At 43.7% G+C, this 26,632-nt stretch overlaps 1 protein-coding gene across 1 annotated transcript in view; it reads left to right on the plus strand.

Annotated features, from left to right (window-relative positions):
* ANO2 (anoctamin 2) overlaps positions 1-26,632 on the plus strand; it is a 303,704-nt gene that overhangs the window by 138,633 nt on the left and 138,439 nt on the right. Inside the window, exons 14-16 of the mRNA XM_044422266.1 lie at positions 2,084-2,166; positions 6,245-6,256; positions 16,684-16,767. Of these exons, the coding sequence (XP_044278201.1) occupies positions 2,084-2,166; positions 6,245-6,256; positions 16,684-16,767 (179 nt within the window). The remainder of the gene's footprint in view (positions 1-2,083; positions 2,167-6,244; positions 6,257-16,683; positions 16,768-26,632) is intronic.

Consider the following 26,632-nt stretch of genomic DNA (forward strand, 5'->3'; position numbering starts at 1 on the left):
AAGCTGCAAGAGTTCAGAAAACACTCAAAATATTTACCTGGGAAATGTGCGCTCTCTTCATTTGGACTTAAAGTGGATTTCTATTAATAATGCATCATCATGAAGATGACTACATGGTTCTATTGTGAATACTGAAACTGGATATACAGTGGTACCTCGGCTCACAAATGCCTCAGTTCACAACCAAATCGGGTCACGAACAAAAATTTCATAAATTTCACTCTGGTTGCAAATTCTGCGTTGGGTGACAACCGCAATCGCGGCCATCTCCCCACCCCCCTCTGAGTGGGGAGATGGCCGTGATCGTGCTGGGGACGGGGGAGGAGATGGCCGAGATCGTGTCCGTCTTTCTTGCAGGAGGGCGCCCGTGATTGCGTCCATCTTTCCTGCAGGAGCACAACCGTGATCTCAGCCACTCCCCCAGCATGATCGTGCCCATCTCCCCTCCCCAGCACGCCCCGTTCACATCCATCTCTCCCTCCCCCAGTGCACCCACACTCACGCCTGTCTCCTCCCCCACCCCAGTGCACCTGGATGACGGGCGTGTGCAGGGATGATGGGCGCGATCGTGGTTGTGCTGGGGAGGGGCAGGGAGATAGCCGTGCTCATGCTCAGGGTGGGGAGTGGAGATGGCCATGATCTTTGTTGTTCTTTGCCACTTTGCTTCACATTTTTCTGATTAAAAAAAATAGTTACAGAATGTATTAACCTTATTTATATTGAACCTTATGGGGAAATTAACTTGGCTCACAACCAGTCTGGGTCATGACCAGAGTCCTGGAACGGATTTAATTCATGAGTCAAGGTACCACTGTACTGGCATTCACTATACTGCATCTTGAGAGTGCAGTTTTCCCTCGTCTTACCAGCTTTGTGTCCTGCTGAGTCCCCAAAGATTCACACCTATTTTTATCTTATCTTCAGATAAATTTCCTTTGTTTTGTTAAAGTGTAGGCCCTTAGATCAGTTGAAATTTGCACACAGACATAAATGTTAACTTCCTTCAGGTAGGTTTTTTTATTGTTCCAAGTTGATAGGAAGCAGTGTAGATAGAGTCACACTGATCTGTGTTTCCTTGGCTATCAGGCATGGCTGTTAAACTGGGTTTACTTGACTGTGATGGACCCAACATTATGCTACTCATGTCATCAACACTGAAGCAGGATTGTGCAAACAAACAAAATAAAATTATATTTGTAGCATACCATGGAAAAGTTACATTCTATTTAAAATAGGAGAAAATATAAACTCTGCAATAGTATAGAGTGTTTATTTTTTCTATCAATTATGTATATTAGATCTGTGAAGGTGTTTACTGAAACTGATTGGCAGCAAATTGATGTAACGCAAAACAAAGTACTTCTTCACAAAATGCATAATTAATTATGGAAATCATTACCACAAAATTTGGTTATGATCATAAGCTCCAAGGACTTTAGAAATAGACCACAGAAATTAATGCAAGTATAACCTGATGGTGGTTGATACCAATAATTAAACAATACACTAAGTTATATTGTGCTTCTCTGATTAACAGATTTTATGGAGTCAAACAGTTCTGAAAGCTGCTATGCTTGGCTTGTGAACCTATTATACCTTGTGCTGCAAAGAAACTGCACAAAGGTGAACAAATTTATAGCTTTAAAACAAAGCAAATTTTGTTGGCATGATCATTTGTGGGGGAGTGAATTCAATGGCATAAAATATGCTAATCTGAAAGAAAATATGAAAGTGGCAAAAAATTCTGTACAGTTTTCTTATGTTGGCATGCATTTTTGTACCAAAAGGAATCACTATCAGAAAAGGACCCAATTTGTGATGATTATATGTTACTTACGTTTACTTGCAGGTATCTTTGTAGCATGCCTATAGAGGTATTCTAGCATTTGGTTGAGGGGCTGACCAAATTTGTTTGTGGGGCACTACATGCTCCCTCAAGCAATTTCATGAATGTATACCCATGAGTACTAAATCTCTAAGCATGGTTTATGTCAGGAGTGTTCAAATATTCTAAATGGATTATTGTGTTTCAGCATTTTGCATCTGAAACTCTTTCTATTTTAAAATGTGTTTCTTTTTTCAGCTACCATGTTCCTTGAAAACTGGAAACGTTTGCAGATGAGGCTGAGTTACTTCTGGGACCTAACTGGTTTGGAGGAGGAAGAAGTAAGTTTTATTGAAACATTTACAGTTCCTGTGATTTGCTAAAGACAATAATTTGTTTGGCAGAAAAGGCAAGTTGCTTAAACCTAATCAGTTTAGTTAATTTTAAGTGTATTATAGGAACTCTGTTTAAATAGCATTTGGAGATGGTTTTTCTTTGCTTATTGGAAAACCTGTGATTGGGCAACAGTAATCATAGGTGGACACAATTGTCCCATTTTTTTGTATATGATAAATCACTATCCTTTTTAGTTCATATTTTATGTTTTTGTTGGTGTTGTTAGTCGCGAAGTCATGTCCGACCCATCACGACCCCATGGACAACATTCCTCCAGGCCTTCCTGTCCTCCACCATCCCCCCGAGTCCACTTAAGCTCACACCAACTGCTTCAGTGACTCCATCTAGCCACCTCATTCTCTGCTGCCCGCTTCTTTTTTTGCCATCAATTGTTCCCAGCATTAGGCTCTTCTCCAGGGAGTCCTTCCTTCTCATTAGGGGGCCAAAGTATTTGAGTTTCATCTTCAGCATCTGGCCTTCTAAAGAGCAGTCAGGGTTGATCTCCTCTAGGACTGACCGGTTTGATCGTCTTGCGGTCCAAGGGACTCGCAGGAGTCTCCTCTTGCACCACAATTCAAAGGCCTCAATTCTTCAGTGCTCAGCCTTCCTTATGGTCCAGCTTTCACAGCCATACATTGCAACTGGGAAAACTATAGCCTTGACTATACACACTTTTGTTGGCAGGGTGATGTCTCTACTTTTTAGTATGCTATCTAGATTTGCCATAGCTTTCCTCCCCAGGAGCAAGTGTCTTTTAATTTCTTGGCTGCAGTCCACATCTGCAGTGATCTTGGAGCCCAGGAAAAGAAAATCTGTCACTACCTCCATTTCTTCCCCATCTATTTGCCAGGAGGTGAGAGGACTGGATGCCATGATCTTAGTTTTCTTAATGTAGAATTTCAGGCCTACTTTTGCACTCTCCTCCTTCACCCTCCTCAAGAGGCTCTTTAGTTCCTCTTCACTTTCTGCCATTAGAGTGGTATCATCTGCATATCTGAGGTTGTTGATATTTCTCCCAGCAATCTTAATTCCAGCTGGTAATTCATCTAGCCCCAACTTTCTCATGATGTGCTCTGCATATAAGTTAAATAGGCAGGGCGACAGTATGCAGCCTTGCTGAGCTATTCAATTTTGAACCAATCAGTGGTTCCGTGTCCAGTTCTCACTGTTGCTTCTTGACTCGCATATAGGTTTCTCAAGAGACAAATAAGACCATCTGGTACTCCCATCTCTTTAAGAACTTGCCACAATTTGTTGTGATCCACACAATCAAAGGCTTTAGCACAGTCAATGAAGCAGAAGTAGATGTTTTTCTGGAACTCCCTAGCTTTCTTTATGTTTTTAGGATGTCTTTAAAAATGCTTAAAGTGAGTTTCTACTAGATTTGTCATCAGATTTCAACTGAATCCCTTTACCTATGTTTCTAAGTGTTAAATTTCCAGTGGAGAGGTAGATGTATCTTGTGAATATCCTTGTGTACAGTTGGAAGAGGCCTAGAAGGCCACTGAATCCAACTCTCTGCTCAATGCAGGTTTAAAATCTCCTATCCAAATTCTAACTAGGCCTGACCCTGCTCAGCTTCCAAGATTTGGCAGGATTAAGCACTTCAGGCTATGCTAGCTGATGCTTATCTGAACTGTAAAGAAAATATTATGGAGTAATGCTTTGTTCCCCTAGTGTGTCTTGACCAAAAGTACAGAATGCTGCTTTTCAGGATAGACTAGTGTGGAATAATCTAACAATAGATGCATGAAGGAAGAATGGTATTCAGGTGTTGCTCACACGTATATATCTGTGATATAGAACAAGTAGAACAGTGTATAGTACATGTGAAGTATTAGTTCCCCATTACTCAGCACTTCTTAGGCCTCATCTGGGGTACTGTGTCCACTTCTGGGCAACAAGTTTTAAGAAAGATGCAGAAAAACTAGTAAGTGTCCATAGAAGGGCAACAAAAATGATCCAAGTTTTGGAAACATTGTCCTATGAAGAGAGACTATGTTCAGCGTTGAGAAGGGAAGACATGATAATGCTTTATAAGTTCCTGAAAAGCTGTTACAAAGAGGCTCTCTTCTTGGTCATCCCAGAGTGCAGGACATGGAATAATGGGCTTCAGTTACAAGAAGCCAGATTCTGGCTAGATATCAGGAAAAATGACCTGAGAGAGCAGTACAAAAGTGGAACCAATGCCTTAGGGAGGTTGTGGACAACTGCACAGGTGCAACTGGATAGCCTTCTGAGGGGGGTGGTTTAACTTGGTGTCCTGCAGTGAGCAAGGGGTTGAATCCTCTTTCCCTCTGTCCCCTTCCAACTCTGCTATTCTATGAATATTATTACTAGGAGTAATTTTTTTCACATTTTGGGATGGTGCAAAAATAGCCCCTAAAACATTATTGCTATATTTTGGGATTCAGATAAATTTTAACATTCTTCAGGGGGTGAATAAGGGAGATGGATTACCATGTTAGATAATATGGCAGAGATTTCACAGTCTGTCTTTTTCTATAAAGCAGCTTTGCTGCTGCTTCAAGATTTGCAGTAAGCACCAGTCTGGCAGAATTCTTTATTGGTAGTAAAATGGTCCAATGGGAGTGATGCTCTATCCAACTATGCTATATATCAGGGGTGTCCAAGCTGAGGCTTGGGAGCTGCATTCAGCTGAGTTTATTTTGTGGTTCTCAGAGGGGTTGGAACCCCCTGCCCCCACATCCAGATCCTAGCAAGAGCATGGGCACTTTTGCGCCAAGCTCTCCTTAGGTCACTGGCCCACGCCACTCTCTCCCTGGGGCTTAGGCAACGTTGTGAGAGTTTGACTCAGCATGCTCCATGCCACTCCTGCTGACTTTAAAAAGTGAACTTCAAAAGACGTATCTTGACCCTCTTCCTGAATGTGAGGAGAGTGGGACTCAGTCAGAGCTCTAAAGAAAATTTGTGTTGTTTATGTGACAGCCCTGAAGATGGCTATCCTATTGCTGACGTTCCCCCTCCCTTGTTGCCTCTCTGACTCTCTGCATGAAAAATCCTCCCTCTATAGCGTCTAGGAAGCGATGTGACCTGGCTGTCACCACTGAGCGAGTCTCCCAACTAATATCTGGGAGACTGAAATCTTCCATAATTACTGTGTACCTCCCCTGTGATATCCTTAGAATCTGATCTGTCAGGACATCATCCAGGGTCTCAAGTTGACCTGGAGGGTGATAACAAACCCTCACTGCCAGGTCCCTCTCCCTGTCAAAACCCCTTAGTTTCATCCAGAGTGCCTCTACCAGATCACAATCTGCGCTGCATTCTCACTGCATCCTATCCCTTTCCTGACATATGAAATTACTCCCCCAGCCTGCTTTCCCTTCCTGTCCTTTCTGAACAGGTGATTCCCATCAAGCTTCCATGATCCCCACCAGGCCATACCCTCCTATTCAAGCTTTTCCTGCTTATTACCCATGCTTCTAGCATTGGTGTACATGCACCTCAACTCCTTCCCACAGCTTCCTTCTTTGAAAACCCCAAGGAACTCCTTCCTCCCATCTTCCCTGATACTGGCCCCCTCTTCAGTTCCTCTTCAGGGAACTGGGTCTCTTCAGCCTGGAGAAGAGGAGACTCAGAGGGGATATGTTGGTGACATACAGGTATGTGAGGGGATGTCACATGGAGATGGGTAGAGACCTGTTCTCCCCTGCAGAGGAAGGCAGGACACGCTTCAAAGGAGCAAATCTCAGGGAACCAAGGTTCCATTTGGGTGCCAGAAAGCACTTCCTGACAGTCAGGACCCTGGAATGGGCCACCATGAGAGGTCGTTGAGGCCCCATCAGTACAGGTGTTCAAGGATAGGCTGAACGTCCTCATGGTGGGCATGTCGTGAGTGGAGCCAGCTGGTGTCAGAGGTCAGACTAGATGGCCTGGGAGACCCCTTCTGACTCGCTCTGTTTCTATGTTTCTGTGTTTCATAGGAGTCCTGTCAGCCCCTGCAGTACCTCTAACACCCTGTACCTCAGTACCTTTTAGTCAACTTAATTCTGTGGATAGGAGGGTGTCAAGGTTGGCCCCACCCAAAGCTTTACACATTCATTTGAAATTTATGCACAGCTCTTCTATGGGATCACTAAGCTTGGGATTTTCAGGGTACAGTCATGTGGAAATAAACTATTTCTGTAGGCTCTGTGCAGAGGTTTGGATGAAGCGGTTGTTATTGCAACTGCCATGGAGCCAGCAGACTCAATTCTAATACACATACCAGGCAGCATGGTGTAGGATGCAATCCCAACTTCCCATGCATTTATTAAACTGAACAGGTTTGCTGTCATGAACTTAACTGCTCATAATTGAATTAGTATGGCCAGTTCCAGCACCCATTTAAGAAAGAAATAATGTTATTTCCTAGGTGTTATGCAAAGACTTTAAAATGGCACTAATAGACATGACACAAAATCTAAATGGGGAGGGAAGAGGAAAAAAGCAATGATGGAAAGTGCCAAGCAATACCCATTAACCTCATTCTCAAGCTACAATGACTGAGATTCATCCTACAAAATAGGAGCACATCGTGCTATGCAGACACACACCCTGTTCATAATAAGAATTTACAGGCTGTAAAATGAACAAGTGTACATTGCATGCTGTTTTACTGTGTGCACACATATGTGAGCTTTGGAGACAAGAAGCATAAAGAACTCCACTTGGAAATTATCTTAAGAAATTCTGGGGAGGAAACCTGAAGACAGACACCTACCCTTATTAGTCATATTAATATTTTTTAAATTGTCACAAAGTAACTGGTCTAATACATCCCCAAATTTCAACCACATGCCTTTTACTTTTACTTTTTTATGCAAACCAAAAGAGGCCCAAGATGCAAAAGTACCTAAGAACATCTACAAAAATATTTGTATGGGGTACTTTTATACCCCAAACAGTGGGACCCCAACAAAAAACAAAAGAAGGTTCAATACAGATCATCTTGACACTTGTTGAAGTGAAGATTTTTAGCTAAAACATCCAGCAAACAGCATTAAAATTCATTGAAGGAAAGCATTCTTACTATTTTTTAAAGTTAGTAGGCCAACTCTTCATATTGTTATGCAGAGAAAAAGTCAATGGCACAAGTATTGTTATGCAGATTTTCCTGTTTTTCAGGAAGGATTAAACCTTAAATTACCAGTACTTGCTGAGACCTAAAAGCCATTCTTAACCTCCTGGAGGAAAATTTCAGTCAGAACAAAAGCTTTTCATATTAAGCATTTTTCTTAGAACCATAAAATCATTCAGTAGTAGAGTTGGAGTGGGCCAGAGGATCCAATTGCCAGCTCAGTGTGGGACTCCAAATTAAACATCCCTCTCAGATGACCAGTTGTACCTTGAATGCTCCCTAAATAATTGGTTCCATAATCATACTGCCCTAAGCTTCAGGAGGTTCTTCTTGATCTTTAGCTAGAACCTGGCTTCTTGTAACTGAAGCCCATTATTCTATGTTCTGGACTCTGGGATAACTGAGAAGCGATCCCGCCTTTACTCATTGTGACAACTTATCAACTACTTGAAGAATGCTATCTCCTTCAATCGTCTCTTCTCAAAGCAAAACATGACCAGTGCTTTTAATTTCTTTGAATAAGAAATTATTTCCAGTCCCTGGATCATCCTTGTTGCCCTTCTCTGCACCCTTTCCAGCTTGTCTGCATTTTTCTTTGGTGCCCAGAAATGGAGGCAGTACTCCAGAGGAGGCCTAACCAATGCTGAGTGGAGGGGAACTAGTGCTTCTGTTCATGTAGTTTAAAATAGCAGTTCCCCTTTTTGCGATTACAGATTGTTGGCTCTTATTCAGCTTCTGATCTACAATAATACCAAAATTGTTCTTACATGCAGTACTGTTGAGCCAAGTATTCCCCATCTTGTAAAAATCTATTTAGTTTCTTTTTCCCAAGTGCAGGACTTGGCATTTGTCCCTACTGAATTTCGTTCTGTCGTTTTCAGCCCAATGCTATCAAGATCACCTTGAATCATCTTTCTGTCTTCCAAGGTATTAACTATCCCACCCAGTTTTGTGTCATCTTCAAATCTGATGAGCATTCTTTGTGCTTTTTCATCCAAATCATTAATATAAGTGTTGAAGAGCACTGGGCCTAGGACTGAACTTTATGGTACCCCACTTTTTACTTCTCCCCAGTTTGAGAAGGTGCCTGGATGAGCACACTTTGAGTCTGATTCTGTAGCCAACTGTGGAGCCATTCCATTTATCCCACTTTTACCTAGATTGCATGGACCACTTTGTCAAAAGCTTTGCTGAAATAAAGATATATTATGTCCACACCATTCTCACAGTCCACCAGGGAGGTTACCCAATCAATACATGAGATGAGATTAGTCTGTCAAGGTTTGTTCTTGAGAAATCCCTGTTGGCTTCTAGTAATGATGGCTTTGTTTCCAAGGTGCATGCAGACTGACTGCTTTATAATATGCTGCAGAAGATTCTCAGAGATAGATAGACTGAATTTATATACCACCCCAATAGCCCAGAGGGCTCTCTGGGTGGTTTATAAACATTAAAATCCCACCAATCCTAAAATAAATAAATTGGCTACACCACGACTGAGTATAAAATAACATGGTTAAAATGAATTAAATAAATAAATACCATTAAAATTAATTAACTTTAAAATATTGGTTAAATAAAAAGGTGTTGACCTGACACCGAAAAGCATATAATGATGGTGCCAGGCGGACCTCTCTAGGGAGTGCATTCCATAGTCGTAATGTCAGACAGTCTGGTCTGTAGTTCTCTCCTCCTCCTCTTTACTTTTATTGAAGATGGGGACAATATTAACCCTATTCCAACCACTTGGCATTTCCAATGTCATCCATGATTTCTCAGTGATAATAGACAGTGGTTCCGAGAGTTCTTCTGCCAGCCCCTTTATTACTCTTGGATGGAATTCATCAAATATCTTTTGTCTGTCTTTTAATTTGGACTTAACTGAAGAAGGCTTTGTTGTTGCTTTTAGCATCCCTCAGTTCTTTTCCAGCTTCAGCCTTCCTAACATCATCCCTGCAATTCCTTTGCAGCCTTGCCTTCCTTCCACTTCCTATGTCCTTTTTATTTTCCGATAATCTCTAAGTTTTTTGTGAAACATGGTCTCCCTCTGTTCTCTTTTACCCCTTTTTCTTGTTGGAATTGTTTGTAATTGTCCCTTTAGAATTCCCTTTTTAAAAAATCCCCACCCATTTTGGATGCCTTTTCTTATTAGAGTCACTGCCATGGGACTTAGAAAAAGAGGAACATAGAAACTGAGCAAGTCAGAAGGGGTCCCCCGGGCCATCTAGTCTGACCTCTGGCTCCAGGCAGCTCCACTCATGACATGCCCACCATGAGCATGTCTAGACTATCCTTGGACACCCTCACTGATGGGGCCTCGACTACCTCCTGTGGAAACTCATTCCATACCCTTGGGGTCCTAATTGTCAGGAAATACTTCCTGGCATCCAGATTGAACCTTGGTTCCCTGAGCTTTGCTCCATTGGAGCACATCCTGCCTTTCACTGCAGGGGAGAACATCTCTCTACCACCTTTGTGTGACACCCCCTCATGTATCTATATTCTGCCAACAGATCCCCTCAGAGTCTCCTGTCTCCAGGCTGAAAAGAGCCAGTTGCCTCAGAGGCTGAAAAGAGCCAGTTGCCTCAGTCTCTCCTCATACACCTTTCCCTGCAATCCAACCATCATCCTTGTGGCCCTATGCTGCACTGACTGTATCCTAGCTATATCCTTCTTGTAATGAGAGGCCCAAAACTGAACACAATAGTCCAGTTGTGGGAGCACCAGAGTCGTATAGAGTGGAAGCCACTCTTCTGGCTATGCAACCAAGGGTGGCATTCACCCTCTTGACCACAGCTTCACACCACTGACTCATGTTTAGCCTGCAATCAACCAGCACCCCGAGATCCTTTTCACAAGTGCTGCTCTCCAGCCACTTGTCCCCTAACCTGTACTTATGACACCCATTCCTATGCCTCAAGTGTAAGACCTTGCACTTATCCACATTGAACACAATCTTGTTCTCTCCTGCCCACTTCCATAGTCTGTCCAGATCCTTTTGGATCTAGGGTACATGTTCCTCAGTTGTGGCCACTGCCCCCATTTTAGTGTCATTTGAGAATTTGATCAGCAGACCCCTTCTTTCATGTCATTGATGAAAAGATTGGACATGATCGGTTCCAGGACAGAGCCCTGGGGGCCCCCACTTGTCACTGGCTGCCATCCTGATGATTCCCCACTAATGGTTACCCTCTGCTTTTGATTAGTCAACCATCCCCTAATCCATTGGACAGTGCATTGGCTTATCCCAAAACTCCTCAATTTCTCAACCAGGATATCATGGGGCACTTTGTCAAAGGCCTTGCTGAAATCCAGGTAAACTACATCCACCACGTCCCCTCCATCTAGCCACCTTGAAACCTCATCATAGAATTCCACAGTTTGTCTGGCAGGACCTGTTTTTGTGTAAGCCATGTTGCATGGCTGCCAACCTCCCTTCCTGTTGCTATTATGAGCCTTTCCATCGTCTTTCCTACAATGGATGTAAGACTTAACCTATCATTGTTCTGATTTTATTAAAACTGGATTTCCTAACACCCTTTTCTTCCTTGCTCCATTTATATGAATCCAGATGCTCTTGATCAGGCTACTAAGTTCATCCTGCTCTATTTCTGTGTACTTTAACATAAAGTGCAATTCTCATTCCTTTCTGTTCCTTCTGTTTTTCTTGAACAGGTTATATCCTTGAGTTGTTGAATGCCAGTCATAAAAGTCATCCCACTGACTTCCAGTTATACCTACCAGGCTGTATTCACCCTCCTGTTAAAGCCCTTCAGACAAATAACTTCGTGCTGTGACCAAATCCCTTCTTTCCAGTCCTGGCAAGGTGAAGCCCATCCCTTGTGGGCAGTCCATCTCCCAGGAAGCTTAACCTGGGGTTCAAGAATCCAAATCTCTCATGTCAGCACCACCTTCATAGCCAGGCATTCACTAATGTATATTTCCCTGTCTATTCTTCTTCCAAAAACTGAATGGAAGAGAAAACTAATGTCAATTATAGTAAGGAATGGAAATACATTAATGGGGCATCAAGCATTGGATATTAATGAAGCTTTCCATAATGGATAGACTGATGACAGTCAAAATTACAGTCCTCTCTTGCCTGATGTTGCTTTCCAAACATTCCCAGTTGACATGCCCACAAAACATTTGAATAAATGGTGGGGGAAAACATGTTTATTTTTGCTACAAAATGTAAAGAATTAAAGCAGTCTTCCTCTATCACCATGCTCCTCAAGGGGGATGGGAAATACTGAACTGGCAAGTATACTATGAGGCCTGTCAGCTTCAGCAGAAAATTCTCTTGCAAATGGAAGATGAGTGAGTGGGGGGATCAAAGTCTCACTATCCCCCATGTTTAAAATTTCAATCTGTATAGTAACTTGTAGATTCCTTTTGTACATGTAGTCACGCAAATACTAACATGCAGGCTCACATGATATGCATTGCAAACAAAAACACTCTGAATACTTTGGAGTACTGACAACATCCTAGCTTCAGAGCAAAACTAAACTTGCTTGACATTTAGGCTTTCTTAGGGAATGAAATGGATAAATTACCTTTGAACTCTTCTCTGAACTCCACCAAATTTATGAAAGACACACCTTGGTAACAAGCCTGACTAACATAAGGCAGTTATTTGTATCAAAATTTGAAAGGAATATATGATACGCCCAACTGCAGCTTGGAATAAAAGAAATGCATTTTCAATACTTTTTAATTTACTCTTCTTGTAGCTAGTTGTGTCAGATTCTCTTAAATTTTGCACAGTTAAATACTGCAGCATGTAGATCACAAATGCCACTCTTTCAAATTACTATCAAAGCAGCTGTCATTTTATAAGCAGTAGCATACTAATAATTACAGTGTGGAGCTTTAACCCTGCTGCCCCCAGCAAAAAAAAAAAAAAAAAATCATTCGAACTGAAGAGGCACTCCTGTGCACATTTAATGGTTTGATGCAAGGAATATCCAAAAGAAATTGCTGCTTTGAGAGTAGCATCCACCCTCTTCAGAAGGAAAGATCACTTCGACAAAAGATAATAGATGACTCTAATAATGATGGGGGTGGAGAAACTCCTGAAGGACAGCTACTGGGCAGCAGCAGTAGCTGAAGATGATGCTGGCAGAGGATCTTTCACAGACAGTGGCAATGAAGCTAAAGATAACTCTGGTTAGTACTGTACAGAAGAAGGCAATGGTAAACAACTTCTGAATCTTCTTACCTTGATGACCTCATGATGAAACAATCCATAATGAGACAAATGATTGTGCCAGAAGATGAGACCCCTAAGTTGGAAGGCACTCACAAACTACTGGGGGAAAGCAAAGGACAAATACAAATAGTGCTGTCAAAGCTGAAAAGAAGCCAGCTTTCTAGACTAAATCAAGGGTGAAAGGAAGTCTAGTGGCTGATATGCAGAGATGAAAGTAAAGTTTGGTGTGACACAGCTCATACAGTTGGCACATGGAATGTGAGAAGTCTATGCTCCGACATCAGAAACTGAAGAGGAAGAAATGGAAAACTTTCATGTTGGTCTTCTAGAGGAAATTGTTAACACACCAAAATAAGACATGCTGCTGGTCATAGGTGACTGGAACAAAAAAGTAAGAAACAAAGCAGAATCAAACGTTGTAGGGCAATTTGACTAGAGATTAGAAGTGAAGCACAGAATTCTCTGAAGCCAATGAACTGTTGATCACAAATATATACTTCAAGCAACCAATCAGGCAACTTTATACAGGGGCTTCACCAGATGGCCTATGTAATTCAAAGCAGGAGATGGAGAATCTGTATTCTCACTGTCAGAACAAGGTCAGGAGCAGATTGCAATAGTGACCATGACCTCTTAATATCAAAAATCAGAATAAAGCTGGAAAAAATTACCAACAGAAATATAGTGACAAAATACAACTTCAATAACATCGCTGAGGAATCTAAAGTGTACATAAATAAAAGCTTTCCATTATGTAACTTAATTGGCTGTGATCCAGAGGAACTGCAGACTGAAAACAGATAGTGTTAAGGAAGAATGCCAAAAGACAATTCCTGTAGAAACAAGAAAGAAAAAGCACTGATGGATGACAGAAGAAACACAGTTACTAAGGTTGGGTGAGAAGCAAGCAAAAGTTGACAGAAATAATGTCAGAATCCTGAATGCAACTTTTCAGTGACTATCACATAGAAACAAAAATAACTATTACAATGACAAGTAGGTACTTTATTTTAGTAGGGACACACTTTCTGACCAGAAGACAATAAAGGGAAGGTAGAAAGAATATATAGTATAACTATACAGAACATGATGAAAGGATGACAGACTTCTTCAAAGAGGAGTCCTATGAGGAATAACCTGAAATATTAGAAAGTGAAGAGAAAGCTGCCCTAAAAGCACTTGCACAGAATGAAGCACCTGGAGTAGAAAGGATACCAGTAGACCTATGGCTGCAGTATTTCCATTCTTTGGGAGCTTACCCAATCAGAAAATGAGATTAGATTAGTCTAGAAGGATTTATTCTTAAAAATCCACGTGAGCATCGATTAATTACTGTGTTTTCTTCTAGATACCCGCAGACTGATTAATTTTATAATTTGCTACAGAATTTTTCCAGAAATTGATGTCAGACTGGTCTGTAGTTCCCAAGTTCATCTTTTTTCCCTTTCTTGAAAATACATACAATTATCCGCCCTTCTCTGGTTGTTTGGCACTTGCCCTGTTTTTCATGATAACGGACTATGGTTCTGAGAGATCTGCTAGCTCTTTTATGACTCGGGGATGGAGTTTGTTGGGCCCTGGAAATTTAAACGCATTTACCCTATTTAGATGCTCCTCAATCATTTGTCTTGCAATCTTGGGCTGTCATCCTGTGTTTTCACCTTGTACTTCCCCTTCAGTTGGTAGGTTGTATGTCTTCTTTTGGAAAAAGACTGAGCCAAAATAAGAGTTGAGTGCCTCTGCCTTTTCCTTGTTGTTTGTTATCAGCTAGTACTGGTCTCTCCCATCTAATCTGAACCTGCTGTCTTGGAGTCATGGTCAAATCCATCACCCAGATGTAATGATTCTCAGGATAACAGCATGGAGAATCTAACCATGACTTAACATCTACCATTGCAATAAACACTTCGGATCCTTTGAGTCATTGCTATAAAACCAGCACCAATGAAATTGTACCTTAAAGGGGGGCATCTTTTAAGGTCTTCTTCAACCCCAGTTGACTTATCTGCTTCAGTATGTTCTGTACTTCCTTTTTTCCCTATTTCAGAAAGGGTTGAATGGATTAAGCTCCATGTCTTCTGATTAACTGGCAGTGATTTTCTCCATTTTAAGCATCCCCTTCTTCATCTGTTCCTTAAGGGCCACTAATGTCGCTCCACCAATCCAGACTCTGATTCCTCATGGGAATTTATTTATTATACTTAAGGTTTTATCAGCTAAGCCATTTGAATCTATCTCTATATCCACCTTTTCAACTGGAAGATCACTTTCTTAGTAGCAATTACACTGGCAATTACACTTACATCTGAACTCTGCACAGTTTGGATCCCCTGTATGCAATTTTTATAACGAGACAGTCTTACACCTGGGCATATCCTTTCTGCTGAAGGTTGTCACTAGTTTGCACCTCAACAAGACCACCTATTAACACCTCTTTTCCATCTCCAGAGATATTAGTGAAGAGGGTCTTACAGAGGAAGATGTCTGCAGAGCTTTCTATTGGTCTAGGACAGAAACATTCCACCAATCTCCTTGATTATTTGCTTGTTATGGAAGTAGAGGGGTCCCCCAGTTTCTTCCCAAAGAGTGTCAACATAGATTATCCAGAGTTTGACTTATGAGCTAGCTGGCATAGCCCCCTCTAAGGTTAATGGCACATTCCATACAGGGATTGATGGCTTTGACAGCATTCAGTAGGGTGATCATACTAGCTGATATTTGCCATGCAGCCACTTGGTAGGAACCAGCAACATTTATCAGGCATTACCATATTGATGTTCAAGCCTGGGAGGATTGCTACTTTCGTCAGCTGTGTTGTCCTTCCTCTTATACTACTTAACACCAACCCTCCTTTTGGTACTGCTATAGCTTGCTGTTTGCTCATATGTGTGATGCACTTAGACCATGAAGAGGAAAGGCATGTTCACAAAGAAAAAAGGCAGGTTGCTACCCAGAATTATAATTTGAGTGATTAGCTGTACATTCACACAATGTACCCTGTGACCCCACTTTGGTGTCAAGTACCGTATTTTTCTGTGTACAAGATGCCCCCATGTATAGGATGCCCTCCACTTTTCTTACTGATCTCCGAGCGAGCAAGCTGCTGCCTTGCCACACTTGTGCACCTGCCTCCTCCCTGTCTCCCCACGCGCATGCCTGCGATCACACCAGTCTCCCCCCTGAGTGCACCCACGATTGCGCCTGTCTCCCCACCCCCAAGTGCGCCTGCTGCCGCCACCTTTCAAGTGACCCCCTGTTGAAAAAGTTTGAGGACTCCGGGTTATGTGCTCTCTGCAGCAGCAGCTGACATCAGTTACACAAGGCTCATGACTGAAGGAAACCTGTTAGCTTGTCTCTGCAATCAGAAGTTTCGCTCAAGAGGCTAATTTGCAGAGATAAGGTATTGTCAGTTTCGCAACCACAGTTCTCCTCTCAGCCCCCCATGTATAAGATGCCCCTCCATTTTTAGGTAAATATTTTTAAGAAAAAGTATTGTCTTATACATTGAAAAATATGGTACTTGGTCTCCACATCAGTATTGAATTCTTCCCTTTCTGTTGAATTGATATGGATGTTTATCCTTATACATTCCTTACCATTCCTCAATTCTGAGGCCACAATAGGTGATCTCAGTCGAATTAAGGGAATGGGTGGGAACTCCCCAGGTCATGTACACTAGTTACTGAGAAAGTGTTCCCACCAAAAATTCCTCAGCTTCATGCAGGCAGATAGCTCATATGAACTACAGTTACAGGTAAACAACCTTACTTTTTTAGACATTCTAGGTTTTGTTTGCGTTGAAGCCCAGAATTTAAGTTTTCAAGTATTACCACACATAGCTGTCAAAGTGATGTTGGCAATATTTTAGATTTTCCTGGTAACTATTGATAAGAGTGTAGCTATTTATTTAATATGTACTTTAAAGTATTTGTTTTAAATTTATTCTCCCTCCTTTTCCATTGCCAAAACATACCATGGAGAGTGTAAATGTTTGAATTGTTTTTTACGTATAGACAACCGTATTAGTGTTTCACAAATGCATCCTGTCAAAACTGTGTGTGTATGAACTGTGATCTGATTAGTGTCTTCCTATAGTTTTATATGTTTTGATTATGTATGGAATGCTCAGGAATCACATTTTCTCCAAATTTTTAATTGCTTTAGGAACATCCCAGGCCAGAATATGAAACCAAATTACTACAGAAGAAATTAAAGACTGAAAAGAGCAAAACAATGAGTCAAGATGAGGTAAGGCATCTGGGTGTACATTCTTTTTGTGTCCTTTTCTTTCCAATAGTCATTTTGTGTATTTCATTGATGGCACTTTTAATGAACTTAATTGCAGTTTATTTATCTCAAGTGTTAGTTGATTGGTATTTTTCCATCACTGAGACAATTTTTTCTGTGGATATGGTTCAGTCATTCTCTTCTTTCTTTTAGAGAAATTGATTTGATTATGATATGTCCTTAGCATGGGAAATGAGGCATATAACCTCCTAATGATGAGTTGTAGATCTATATCTATCGCATTTATATCTTGCCTTTCTCCTTCTTGCAAGGAACCCAAAATTATAAAGTTCTCTTCCATTGTTATAATGATTATGACTTATTTTTTGCTTTAGTATTAAAAATGACTCATAATATTGATTTGTTTAATAATATGCACATTTATCAAGTTTGATTAATAAGTAAAAATAAAACACTGAAAATTAAGACTGAGCTCCTATATACCAGGGATTGGAAACCTCTGGATCATGGGCCTAATTTGGCCTGCTACAGACCAGACCAAAGGCAAGTGTGGCCGCCACACTTGCCTTTGATCTGTGGTTTAGTCATCCATTCTTATCACCAATTTTCTAGTTGTTTCACTGGTTCAGGGCTTTCTGTAGGATAGAGTGAGTCAGGGACTTGTCCCTGCTACCAGCTTCAGGAGGTTCCAAGCAGCAGCCACAACAAGTGGTTGTCTGGCTTTGTCTTTCATTGATGGTAGCAATTGCACATCACCACTACTTGTCCTTCTCTTCTCATCTTTTCTGCTTCTGTTCCCACATTTCTCCCACCTGCACACATGTGCCTGAATCTTTCTTCTTCCTATGACAAAGCACTCTGAAATCATAGATGAGAAGTTCTGTCTGCTCTGAAGATCTGTCTGCTTTTCACATTCTCACTGCTGTAACTGTAATAATAAGAAATGCATTGTGCTTCCTACAAGGAACCAGATAGGGATTGAGGGCAACATTACATTACTTCGTTACAAGGAGACAGAATATTCTTCTTCATGGTCTCTGTGTATCACACATATGAGCTTTGTGCTTGCATGGTCCCTGTCAGCTAAAGTTTTGGCAGAAGCCCCACTTCCATCCCTCTAGTATAAATAGGAGGGTCTCCGGCCATTTTCCTCAGTTCTTTTCTAACTGCTGTTTGAGTGCCTTGGGATCCTGGCTCTCACTCTTACTTCAGCTTTCTAGAACCTTCTAAACCTATTTTCCTCTCACAAATGATTTTTCTCCTAACTATACCCCTATTTTTCTTCCCATTTTTCTCATAAATACTTTTGTTTTCCAAAACAAAAACACCCCATCGTTTCATCACCCTTTCTTCACTTTACATCTCTTCCTCTTCCTCCTCTCTTTTTATGGCTCTCCTGTTGGCATTTTGGAAATGTGTCCACTGTGGTGTAAAAATGCCTTCCACAGACAAGCATCCACTGTTCTGCCTCAGTGAGGACCACCAAGTCAAACTGTGCCCCCACTGTCAACCTTGCAGGCCCTTAAAAATTGGGCAGGGCACCTAAAGACCAAACTGTGGAGCTGTACATTCATGGCTGTTGAATTGGTCATCTCCAAGCCTCATGAGTGCTTGTCAACTTCTCAGACATCAACCTCCTTGTATAAAGTGCTGTTGGCCACTCCAACTCCATCAACAATGACTGAGCACCCTTACACTGAGGAGAAGTGGACAAAAAGCCCCACAAGAGGCAGAGCAACCAAAGTTAATGATGAAAAAAGGCAAGCAAAAGTCCTCAAAATGTGCCTAACAACATTCACCCACCATTCAACAGCATATATTCAGTCACCCATTCTGCCAGTGGCTGTAGCTAACGCCTTCATGCTGGCTCCATGACCTACTGAACTGCCAACTTGACCAGTGGTCCTGACACCAGCTGTTTCATCCAGTCCAAACATGCAAGTGGAATCAGCCACATACCTTCCTTCTCTGAAGGGGAGATTTGGAACATGCCACCCTGTTCCTTGAACTCTCCACCAAGTTGGACATTTCCACCAAGGTCCAGCAACTGCCCAACACCTATGCAACTGCTCAACTATGTTACATAGAAACATAGAAACAGAGCGAGTCAGAAGGGGACTCCTGGACCATCTAGTCTGACCCCGGCTCCAGCCAGCTCAGCTCATAACATGCCCACCATGTGCATGCCCAGCCTATCTTTGAACACCCTCACTGATGGGGCCTCAACGACATCCCATGGAAGCCTATTCCATACCCTCGGGGTCCTAACTGTCAGGAAGTGCTTCCTAGCATCTAAATGGAAGCTTGGTTCCCTAAGCTTTGCTCTGTTGGAGCGCGTCCTGCCTTCCTCTGCAGGGGAGAACAGGTCTCTACCCATCTCCGTGTGACATCCCCTTACATACCTGTATGTCGCCAACATATCCCTTCTGAGTCTCCTCCAGGCTGAAGAGACCCAGTTCCCTCAGTCTCGCCTCATACCCCATCCCCTGAAAACCGGCCACCAACCTTGTGGCCCTACGCTGCATTGACTCTAACCTGGCTATATCCTTACTGTAATGAGGGGTCCAAAACTGAGCACAATACTCCCGTTGCAGGCACACCAGTGTTGTATAGAGTGGTAGTAATACCTCTCTTGATCTAGAAGCCACACTTCTGGGTATGCAACCAAGGGTGGCATTTGCCCTCGTTGACCACCACATCACACTGCTGACTCATGTTTAGCCTGCAGTCAACCAGCACTCCGAGGTCCCTTTCACAAGCGCTGCTGTCCAGCCACTTGTCCTCTGACCTGTACCTATGACACCCATTCCTATGGCCCAAGTGCAAGACCTTGCACTTATCCACATTGAACGCCATCCTGTTGTCTCCTGCCCACTTCCATAGTCTGTCCAGATCCTTTTGGATCTGGAGTACCTGCTCCTCAGTTGTGGCCACTGCTCCAGTTTTAGTGTCGTCTGTGAATTTGATCAGCAGACTGTTCACCTCTTCTTCCGTGTCATTTATGAAAAGATTAAACAGGATCAACCCCAGGACAGAGCCTTGGGGAACCCCGCTTGTCACTGGCCGCCATCCCGATGATTCCCCGCTAATGGTTACCTTCTGCTTTTGGTCAGTCAACCATGCCCTAATCCATTGGACAGTGCTTTGGTGTATCCCAAAACTCCTCAGTTTCTCCACCAGGATATCATGGGGCACTTTGTCAAAAGCCTTGCTGAAATCCAGGTAAACCACATCCACTGCATCTCCTCCATCTAGACATCTCGAAACCTTGTGGGAGAATTCCGCAAGGTTTGTCTGGCAGGACCTGTTTTTGCAGAACCTGTGTTGTGTGGCTGTCAGCCTCTCTTCCCTATCTAGCATCACCAGATCTCTCTCTATTATGAGCCGTTCCATTGTTTTTTCCCACAATGGATGTAAGGCTAACAGGTCTATAATTCCCCATGTCCCTTCTACTACCCTTTTTGAAAATTGGGACCATTGATGCCACTCTCCAGTCCTCTGGAACTTCACCTGTTCTCCACGAGGCCTCAAAAATGGAGGCCAGTGGGCGTGAGAGAAACCCTGCCAACTCTCTAAGTACTCTTGGGTGTAACCTGTCAGGGCCTGGCGCCTTTGTAATGTCCAATGCCCTGAGGACCCCCTCGACTTCAAGGGGGGTGACTCTGATCTGTGCCCCTAAGTCCCCAGCCTCATCTAAACTCCTATGCGGACATCCCCCATCCTGCTTTGGGGAGAACACAGAGGCAAAATAGTCATTTAGCATCTGTGCCTGTTCCCTCATATCTGTCACTGGATCTCCTTCCTCCTGATTTAGTGGTCCCACCACTTGTCTCCCCTTCCTCTTCCTAGTTACATGCTGAAAGAAGCCATTTTTGTTGCTCTTGATATTATTGGCAAGTCTCAGCTCGTAATCAACCTTAGCCTTGCGAAGAATCCGTCTGCAACTGGCCTCCTCCCCCCGGTATACCATTTTGTATATTTGTCCCAGTAACCATTTCCTATGGAGTTTCCTCTTTCATCTAATCCCTCCAACCAACTCCTTTCGCATCCATGGCGACACTCTCCTCTGTTTCCCCACCTTACTAACTAGAGATATCATCAAGGCTTGCACCTCGAAAACCTCCCTTTTGAGTGCCATCCACCCCTCCTCAACTCGCTTACCTTCCAGCAACCTATCCCAGGAGACTTTCCCCAGTCTCACCTTCAGTTGACCCTCTTGAAGTCCCAGCTTCTAGTGTTCAACCTGCTGCACATCCCCAGTCCCCTGATCTCAAAGCAAAGGATGGAGTGATCGCTTGCATCAATAGCTCCCCTAATCTGTACTTCATCTATCAACTCCTCTCTGTTGGTCTAGACCAAGTCAAGGATGTTTCCCCCCTCGTTGCCTCTTGCACCCTCTGTGTGAAAAACCTCTATAGCCTCTAGGAAGCGACGTGACCTGGCTGTCACCACCAAGTGTGTCTCCTAACTAATATCCAGGAGATTGAAATCTCCTATAATTACTGGGTCTCTCCCCGGAGATATCCTTAGAATCCGGTCTGTCAGACCATCATCCAGGGTCTCAAGTTGATCTGGAGGGCAATAACATACCCCCACTGTCAGGTCTCTTTCCCTGACAAAACCCCTAAGTTCCCCCCTGACTGCCTCAACCGAATCCCCATCTGTGCTGCATTCTATCTCACTGCATCCTATCCCTTCCCTGACGTATAAAGCCATGCCTCCAGCCCTCTTTCCCTTCCTATCCTTTCTGAAAAGGTGATACCCCTCTATGTTCACATTCCAGTCTTGCCTTTCATCCCACCAAGTTTCTCTGATTCCCACCAGGTCATACCCTCCTATTCCCAGGAGATCTTCAAGTTCTTCCTGCTTATTACCCATGCTCCTATTATTGCTGTACATGCACCACAACTCATTCCCACCACTTCCTTTCCTTGGAGTTCCCAGCCTCCTCCTTCCTCCCATCCTCCCTGATACCTGGCTGCTCTCTGTAGGAGTCCTGTCAGTCCCTGCAGTACCTCTAAAAACCTGCTCTCAGAGCCCTGATCCTCTCCCCACCCTTGTCCAGTAAAGAGGGACCTGGGGGACCTGAACCCCCCCCCACTCAGTTTAAAGTCTTCTGGATGAAGCTCGCTAGAGCATCTCCAAAGGACCTTTTCCCCATCCTCATGAGGTGTAACCCGTCCCTTGCCAGAAGTCCATTGGCAAGAAACCGAGTGCCATGGTCGAGGAACCCAAAGCATTCCTTCTGGCCACACCCTAAGCCAGTCGTTCACCTTGGAGACCCTCCTGTCCCTTCCTGGCCCAAATCCCCAGACTGGTAAGATCGACGAGACGGCAACTTGGGCCTTTAGCTTCCTGAGTTTCTTCCCCAAGGCCTCAAAGTCCCTGGTGATCCCGACCACACCCTGCCTGGCCACGTCATTGTTTGCCCACATGGATCACCAGGAGCGGCTGGTAAAACCTGGAGTGAACAAGACGGTCCACTCTGTCCTTCACTTGCCAGATGTGTGCGCCCAGCAAACCCCCCCTTGTCTCCAGGTTGGGGTGGTACACCGCCACCTCAGTGCCCCTCAGCAAGGAGTCCCCAACAACAATCACCCACCACTGTGTCTTCCTGGTGGTGGTGGGTGGCCATGCCCTGGCCCCTGCAGTGACCCCTTGCCACTTGTCGTCCCAGGCTGGGGGTCCTGCTGGTCCCCTGTGGCCTCATCAGCCCCAGCCTCCCCAAGTGGAGAGAACCTGTTTCCCAGCTCCAGATTGGTGCCAGGAAAAGGAGGAATTCATGTTGGCCTCCTCCTCCTGTGGGTGACATGCGTCCATGTCTCCCTGGCTGCTCCTCCCGTGGCCTCTCCCTCAAGCCTCTGTCCAGAGGGGGGCGGCTCCCGGGGAGGCGGCTGGAGAGCTCTCTCAGCCCTCAGACACCTCAACTCCTCCTCCAGCAGGACCACCAGATTACACCAAGGGCAAGTGTAACCCTGCCTCTCCTGGGGGAGAAGGGCAAACATGTTGCAGCTGTTGCAGTGGACAGCAACACTCGTGACGCCTGCCAAGGCCATCTCCTGGTCTGCTATTGGGAACTCATCTGAGTCCTTACCTTGGTCCCCTGCCTTGTCTGTCCTGCAGTACCCCTCACTCACTCATTTCTCCCAGATAAACCCCCCCACACACACATGCAAGGATAAAATAAAATTTAAATTGGAGGAAAAACAAAGGAAAGGAAAGCACAGAACATCACAAAACAAAAACAAAGAAAGAAAAACAAAGCAATTAAAAACAACAACAATAAAAACAGAACGAACAAACAAACAAAAAACCCTCAGCCTCCCAGGGAAGGGAATCCTCGGACAGCCTGGGCAGCAGCTAAGGGACACAGACAAGGGACGATGCCCTCGTTGCATCGCCCTTAATGCGATGCCATTGGCACTGCCAATGGCTGAGCGCAGCCTTATCAGTCCCTCAGGCCAGTGGCCCCACCTGTCCGCTTCCTCCTGGCCCCTCTAACCTCTCTGGCCCTGCCTCCCTTCCTCTCTGCTGTTCCTGACCCTCTGCCCCTCTGCCCAGCTCCTACCTTGCCTTCACCAGTACCCTGACCACTCAGCACTCTCTCCCATCCTGTGCCTTTTCTGCTCTGCCAAGGGGCCAGAGCCAAAAGTGCTTGCAGTGGCTGAGCATGGCTTTATCAGTCCCTCAGGCTGGTGGCCCCACCTGTCCACTTCCTCCTGGCCCCTCTAGCCTCTATGGCTCACCTTCCTTCCTCTCTGCTGCTCCTGACCCTCTGCTCCTCGGCCCAGCTCCTACCTTGCGTTCACCAGTCCCCTGGTAGGTTGAACATTTTTTGGCATTGCCCTTCTTTGAAATTGGAATGTAAACTGACCTTTTCCAATCCTGTGGCCACTGTTGAGTTTTCCAAATTTGCTGGCATATTGAGTGTAGCACTTTTATTGCATCATCTTTAGGATTCTGAATTTTTCAGCTGTAATACTTTTGCCTCCACTAGCTTTATTGTTGCTCAGACTTTCTAGGGCCCATTTGTCTTCACATGCCAAGATGTCTGACTTGAAGTCAGTGACCACCCCGTCATGGTTATTTCTTGTATATTTCTTCTGTGTAATCTTGTCACCTCTTCTTAATCTCCTCTGCCTGGTAGATCGTTGCCATTTTGGTCCTTTATCATGCCCAACTTTGCATAAAACATTCCCTTCATATCTCTAATTTTCTTGAAGAGATATCTGTTCCTCCCTATTCTATTGTTTTCCTCTATTTCTTTACACTCTTCATTGAAAAAGGTATTCTTATCTCTTCTAGCTATTGTCTGGAATTCTGCATTCAATGGGGTGTATCTTTCTCTTTTTCCCTTGCCTTTCACTTCCCTTCTTTCCTCAGCTATTTGTAAAGCTTCCTCAGACAGCCATTTTGCTTTCTTGCATTTCTTTTTCTTTGGGATGGTTTTAGTTGCTACCTCTTGGACAATGTTGTGAACCTCCATCCATAGTTCTTCAGGCACTCTGTCTATCAGATCTAATTCCTTAAATCTATTTGTCACCTCTACTGCATATTCATCAGAAATATGATTTAGGTCATACCAGAGTGGCCTAGTGCTTTTCCCTACTTTCTTCAATTTAAGCCTGAATTTTGAAACAAGAAGCTCATGATCTGAGCCACAGTCAGCTCCTGGTCTTGTTTTTACTGTCTGTATAGGGCTTCTCCATCTTTGACTGCAGAGCACATAGTCAATCTGGTTTCTGTGTTGACCATCTGGTGATGTCCATGTGTAGAGTCGTCTCTGGAGTTGTTGGAAAAGATTGTTTGCTATGACCATCATATTCTCTTGACAAAATTCTACCAGCCTGTGCCCTGCTTCATTTTGTACTCCAAGGCCAAACTTGCCTGTTATTTTAGTTATTTTTTGGCTTCCTACTTTTAGTTATTTTTTTGGCTTCCAATCCCCCATGATGATAAGACATCTTTTTTGGGTGTTATTTCTAGAAGGTGTTGTAGGCCTTCATAGAACTAGTCAACTTCAGCATCAGTGGTTGGGGCATAGACTTGGACTATTGAGATGTTGAATGGTCTGCCTTGGATTTGAACTGAGATCATTCTGTCATTTTGAAGATTGTATCCCAGTATTGCTTTTCCTACTCTTTTATTGTCCAGTCCATGGGGTTTTCATGGCAAAGATACTGGAGTGGGTTGCCATTTCCTTCTCCAGTGGATCACGTTTTGTCAGAGCTCACTGCTATACTCAGGATACTGGAGTGGGTTGCCATTTCCTTCGCCATGACAAGGCAGTGATCCATGAAGGACCAAAATGAAGGACCTAACAGAGGCAGAAGAGATTAAGAAGAGGTGGCAAGATTACACAGAAGAACTATACAAGAAAGAACTTAACGTTCCTGGAGTGGTCACTGACCTCAAGCCAGACATCCTGGAATGTGAAGTCAAATGGGCCTTAGGAAGTCTGAGCAACAACAAAGCTAGTGGAGGAGACAGTATTCCAGCTGATCTATTCAAAATCCTAAAAGACGATGCAGTAAAATTCTACACTCAATATGCCAGCAAATTTGTAAAACTCAACAGTGGCCACAGGATTGGAAAAGGTCAGTTTACATTCCAATCCCAAAGAAGGACAATGCCAAAGAATGTTCAAACTACTGCACCATTGCACTCATTTCACATACTAGCAAAGTTATGCTCAAAATCCTACAAGCTAGGCTCCACCAGTGTGTGGACTGAGAACTACCAGAAATACAGGCAGGATTTCGAAGAGGTAGAGGAACTAGAGATCAAATTGCCAACATACGCTGGATCACGGAGAAAGCTAAGGAGTTCCAGAAAAACATCTACTTCTGCTTCACTGACTATGCTTAAGCCTTTGATTGTGTGGATCACAACAAATTGTGGCAAGTTCTTAAAGAGATGGGAGTACCAGACCATCTTATTTGTCTCTTGAGAAACCTATATGTAGGTCAAGAAGCAACAGTGAGAACTGGGCACTGAACCACTGATTGGTTCAAAATTGAGAAAGGAGTTTGGCAAGGCTGTATACTGTCGCCCTGCCTATTTAACTTATATGCAGAGCACATCATGAGAATGGTGGGCCTAGATGAATCACCAGTTGGAATTAAGATTGCTGGGAGGAATATCAACAACCTCAGATATGCAGATGATACCACTCTCATGGCAGAAAGTGAAGAGGAACTAAACAGCCACTTGATGTGGGTGAAGGAGGAGAGTGCAAAAGTTGGCTTGAAACTCAACTTAAAGAAAACTAAGATCATGGCATCCAGTCCTCTCACCTCCTGGCAAATAGATGGGGAAGAAATGGAGGTAGTGACAGATTTTATTTTCCTGGGCTCCAAAATCACTGCAGATGTGGACTGCAGCCAAGAAATTAACAGACACTTGCTCCTGGGGAGGAAAGCTATGGCAAATCTAGACCGCATACTAAAAAGCAGTGACATCACCCTGCCAACAAAATTGTGTATAGTCAAGGCTATGGTTTTCCCATATGTTTTTGCAATGTACGGCTGTGAAAGCTGGACGATAAGGAAGGCCGAGTGCAAAAGGATTGAGACCTTTGAATTTTGGTGGTGGGGGAGATTCCTGTGAGTCCCTTGGACTGCAAGGCGATCAAACCTGTCAGTCCTAGAGGAGATCAACCCTGACTGCTCTTTAGAAGGCCAGATACTGAAGATGAAACTCAAATACTTTGGCCACCTAATGAGAAGGAAGGACTCCCTGGAGAAGAGTCTAATGCTGGGAACAATAGATGGCAAAAGAAGAAGAGGACGGCAGAGGATGAGGTGGCTAGATGGAGTCACTGAGGCAGTTGGTGTGAGCTTAGGTGGACTCCGGGAGATGGTGG

This window comes from Varanus komodoensis, unplaced genomic scaffold, assembly GCF_004798865.1.
Source record: "Varanus komodoensis strain SLA01 unplaced genomic scaffold, ASM479886v1 scaffold123, whole genome shotgun sequence".
Lineage (NCBI taxonomy): Eukaryota > Metazoa > Chordata > Lepidosauria > Squamata > Varanidae > Varanus > Varanus komodoensis.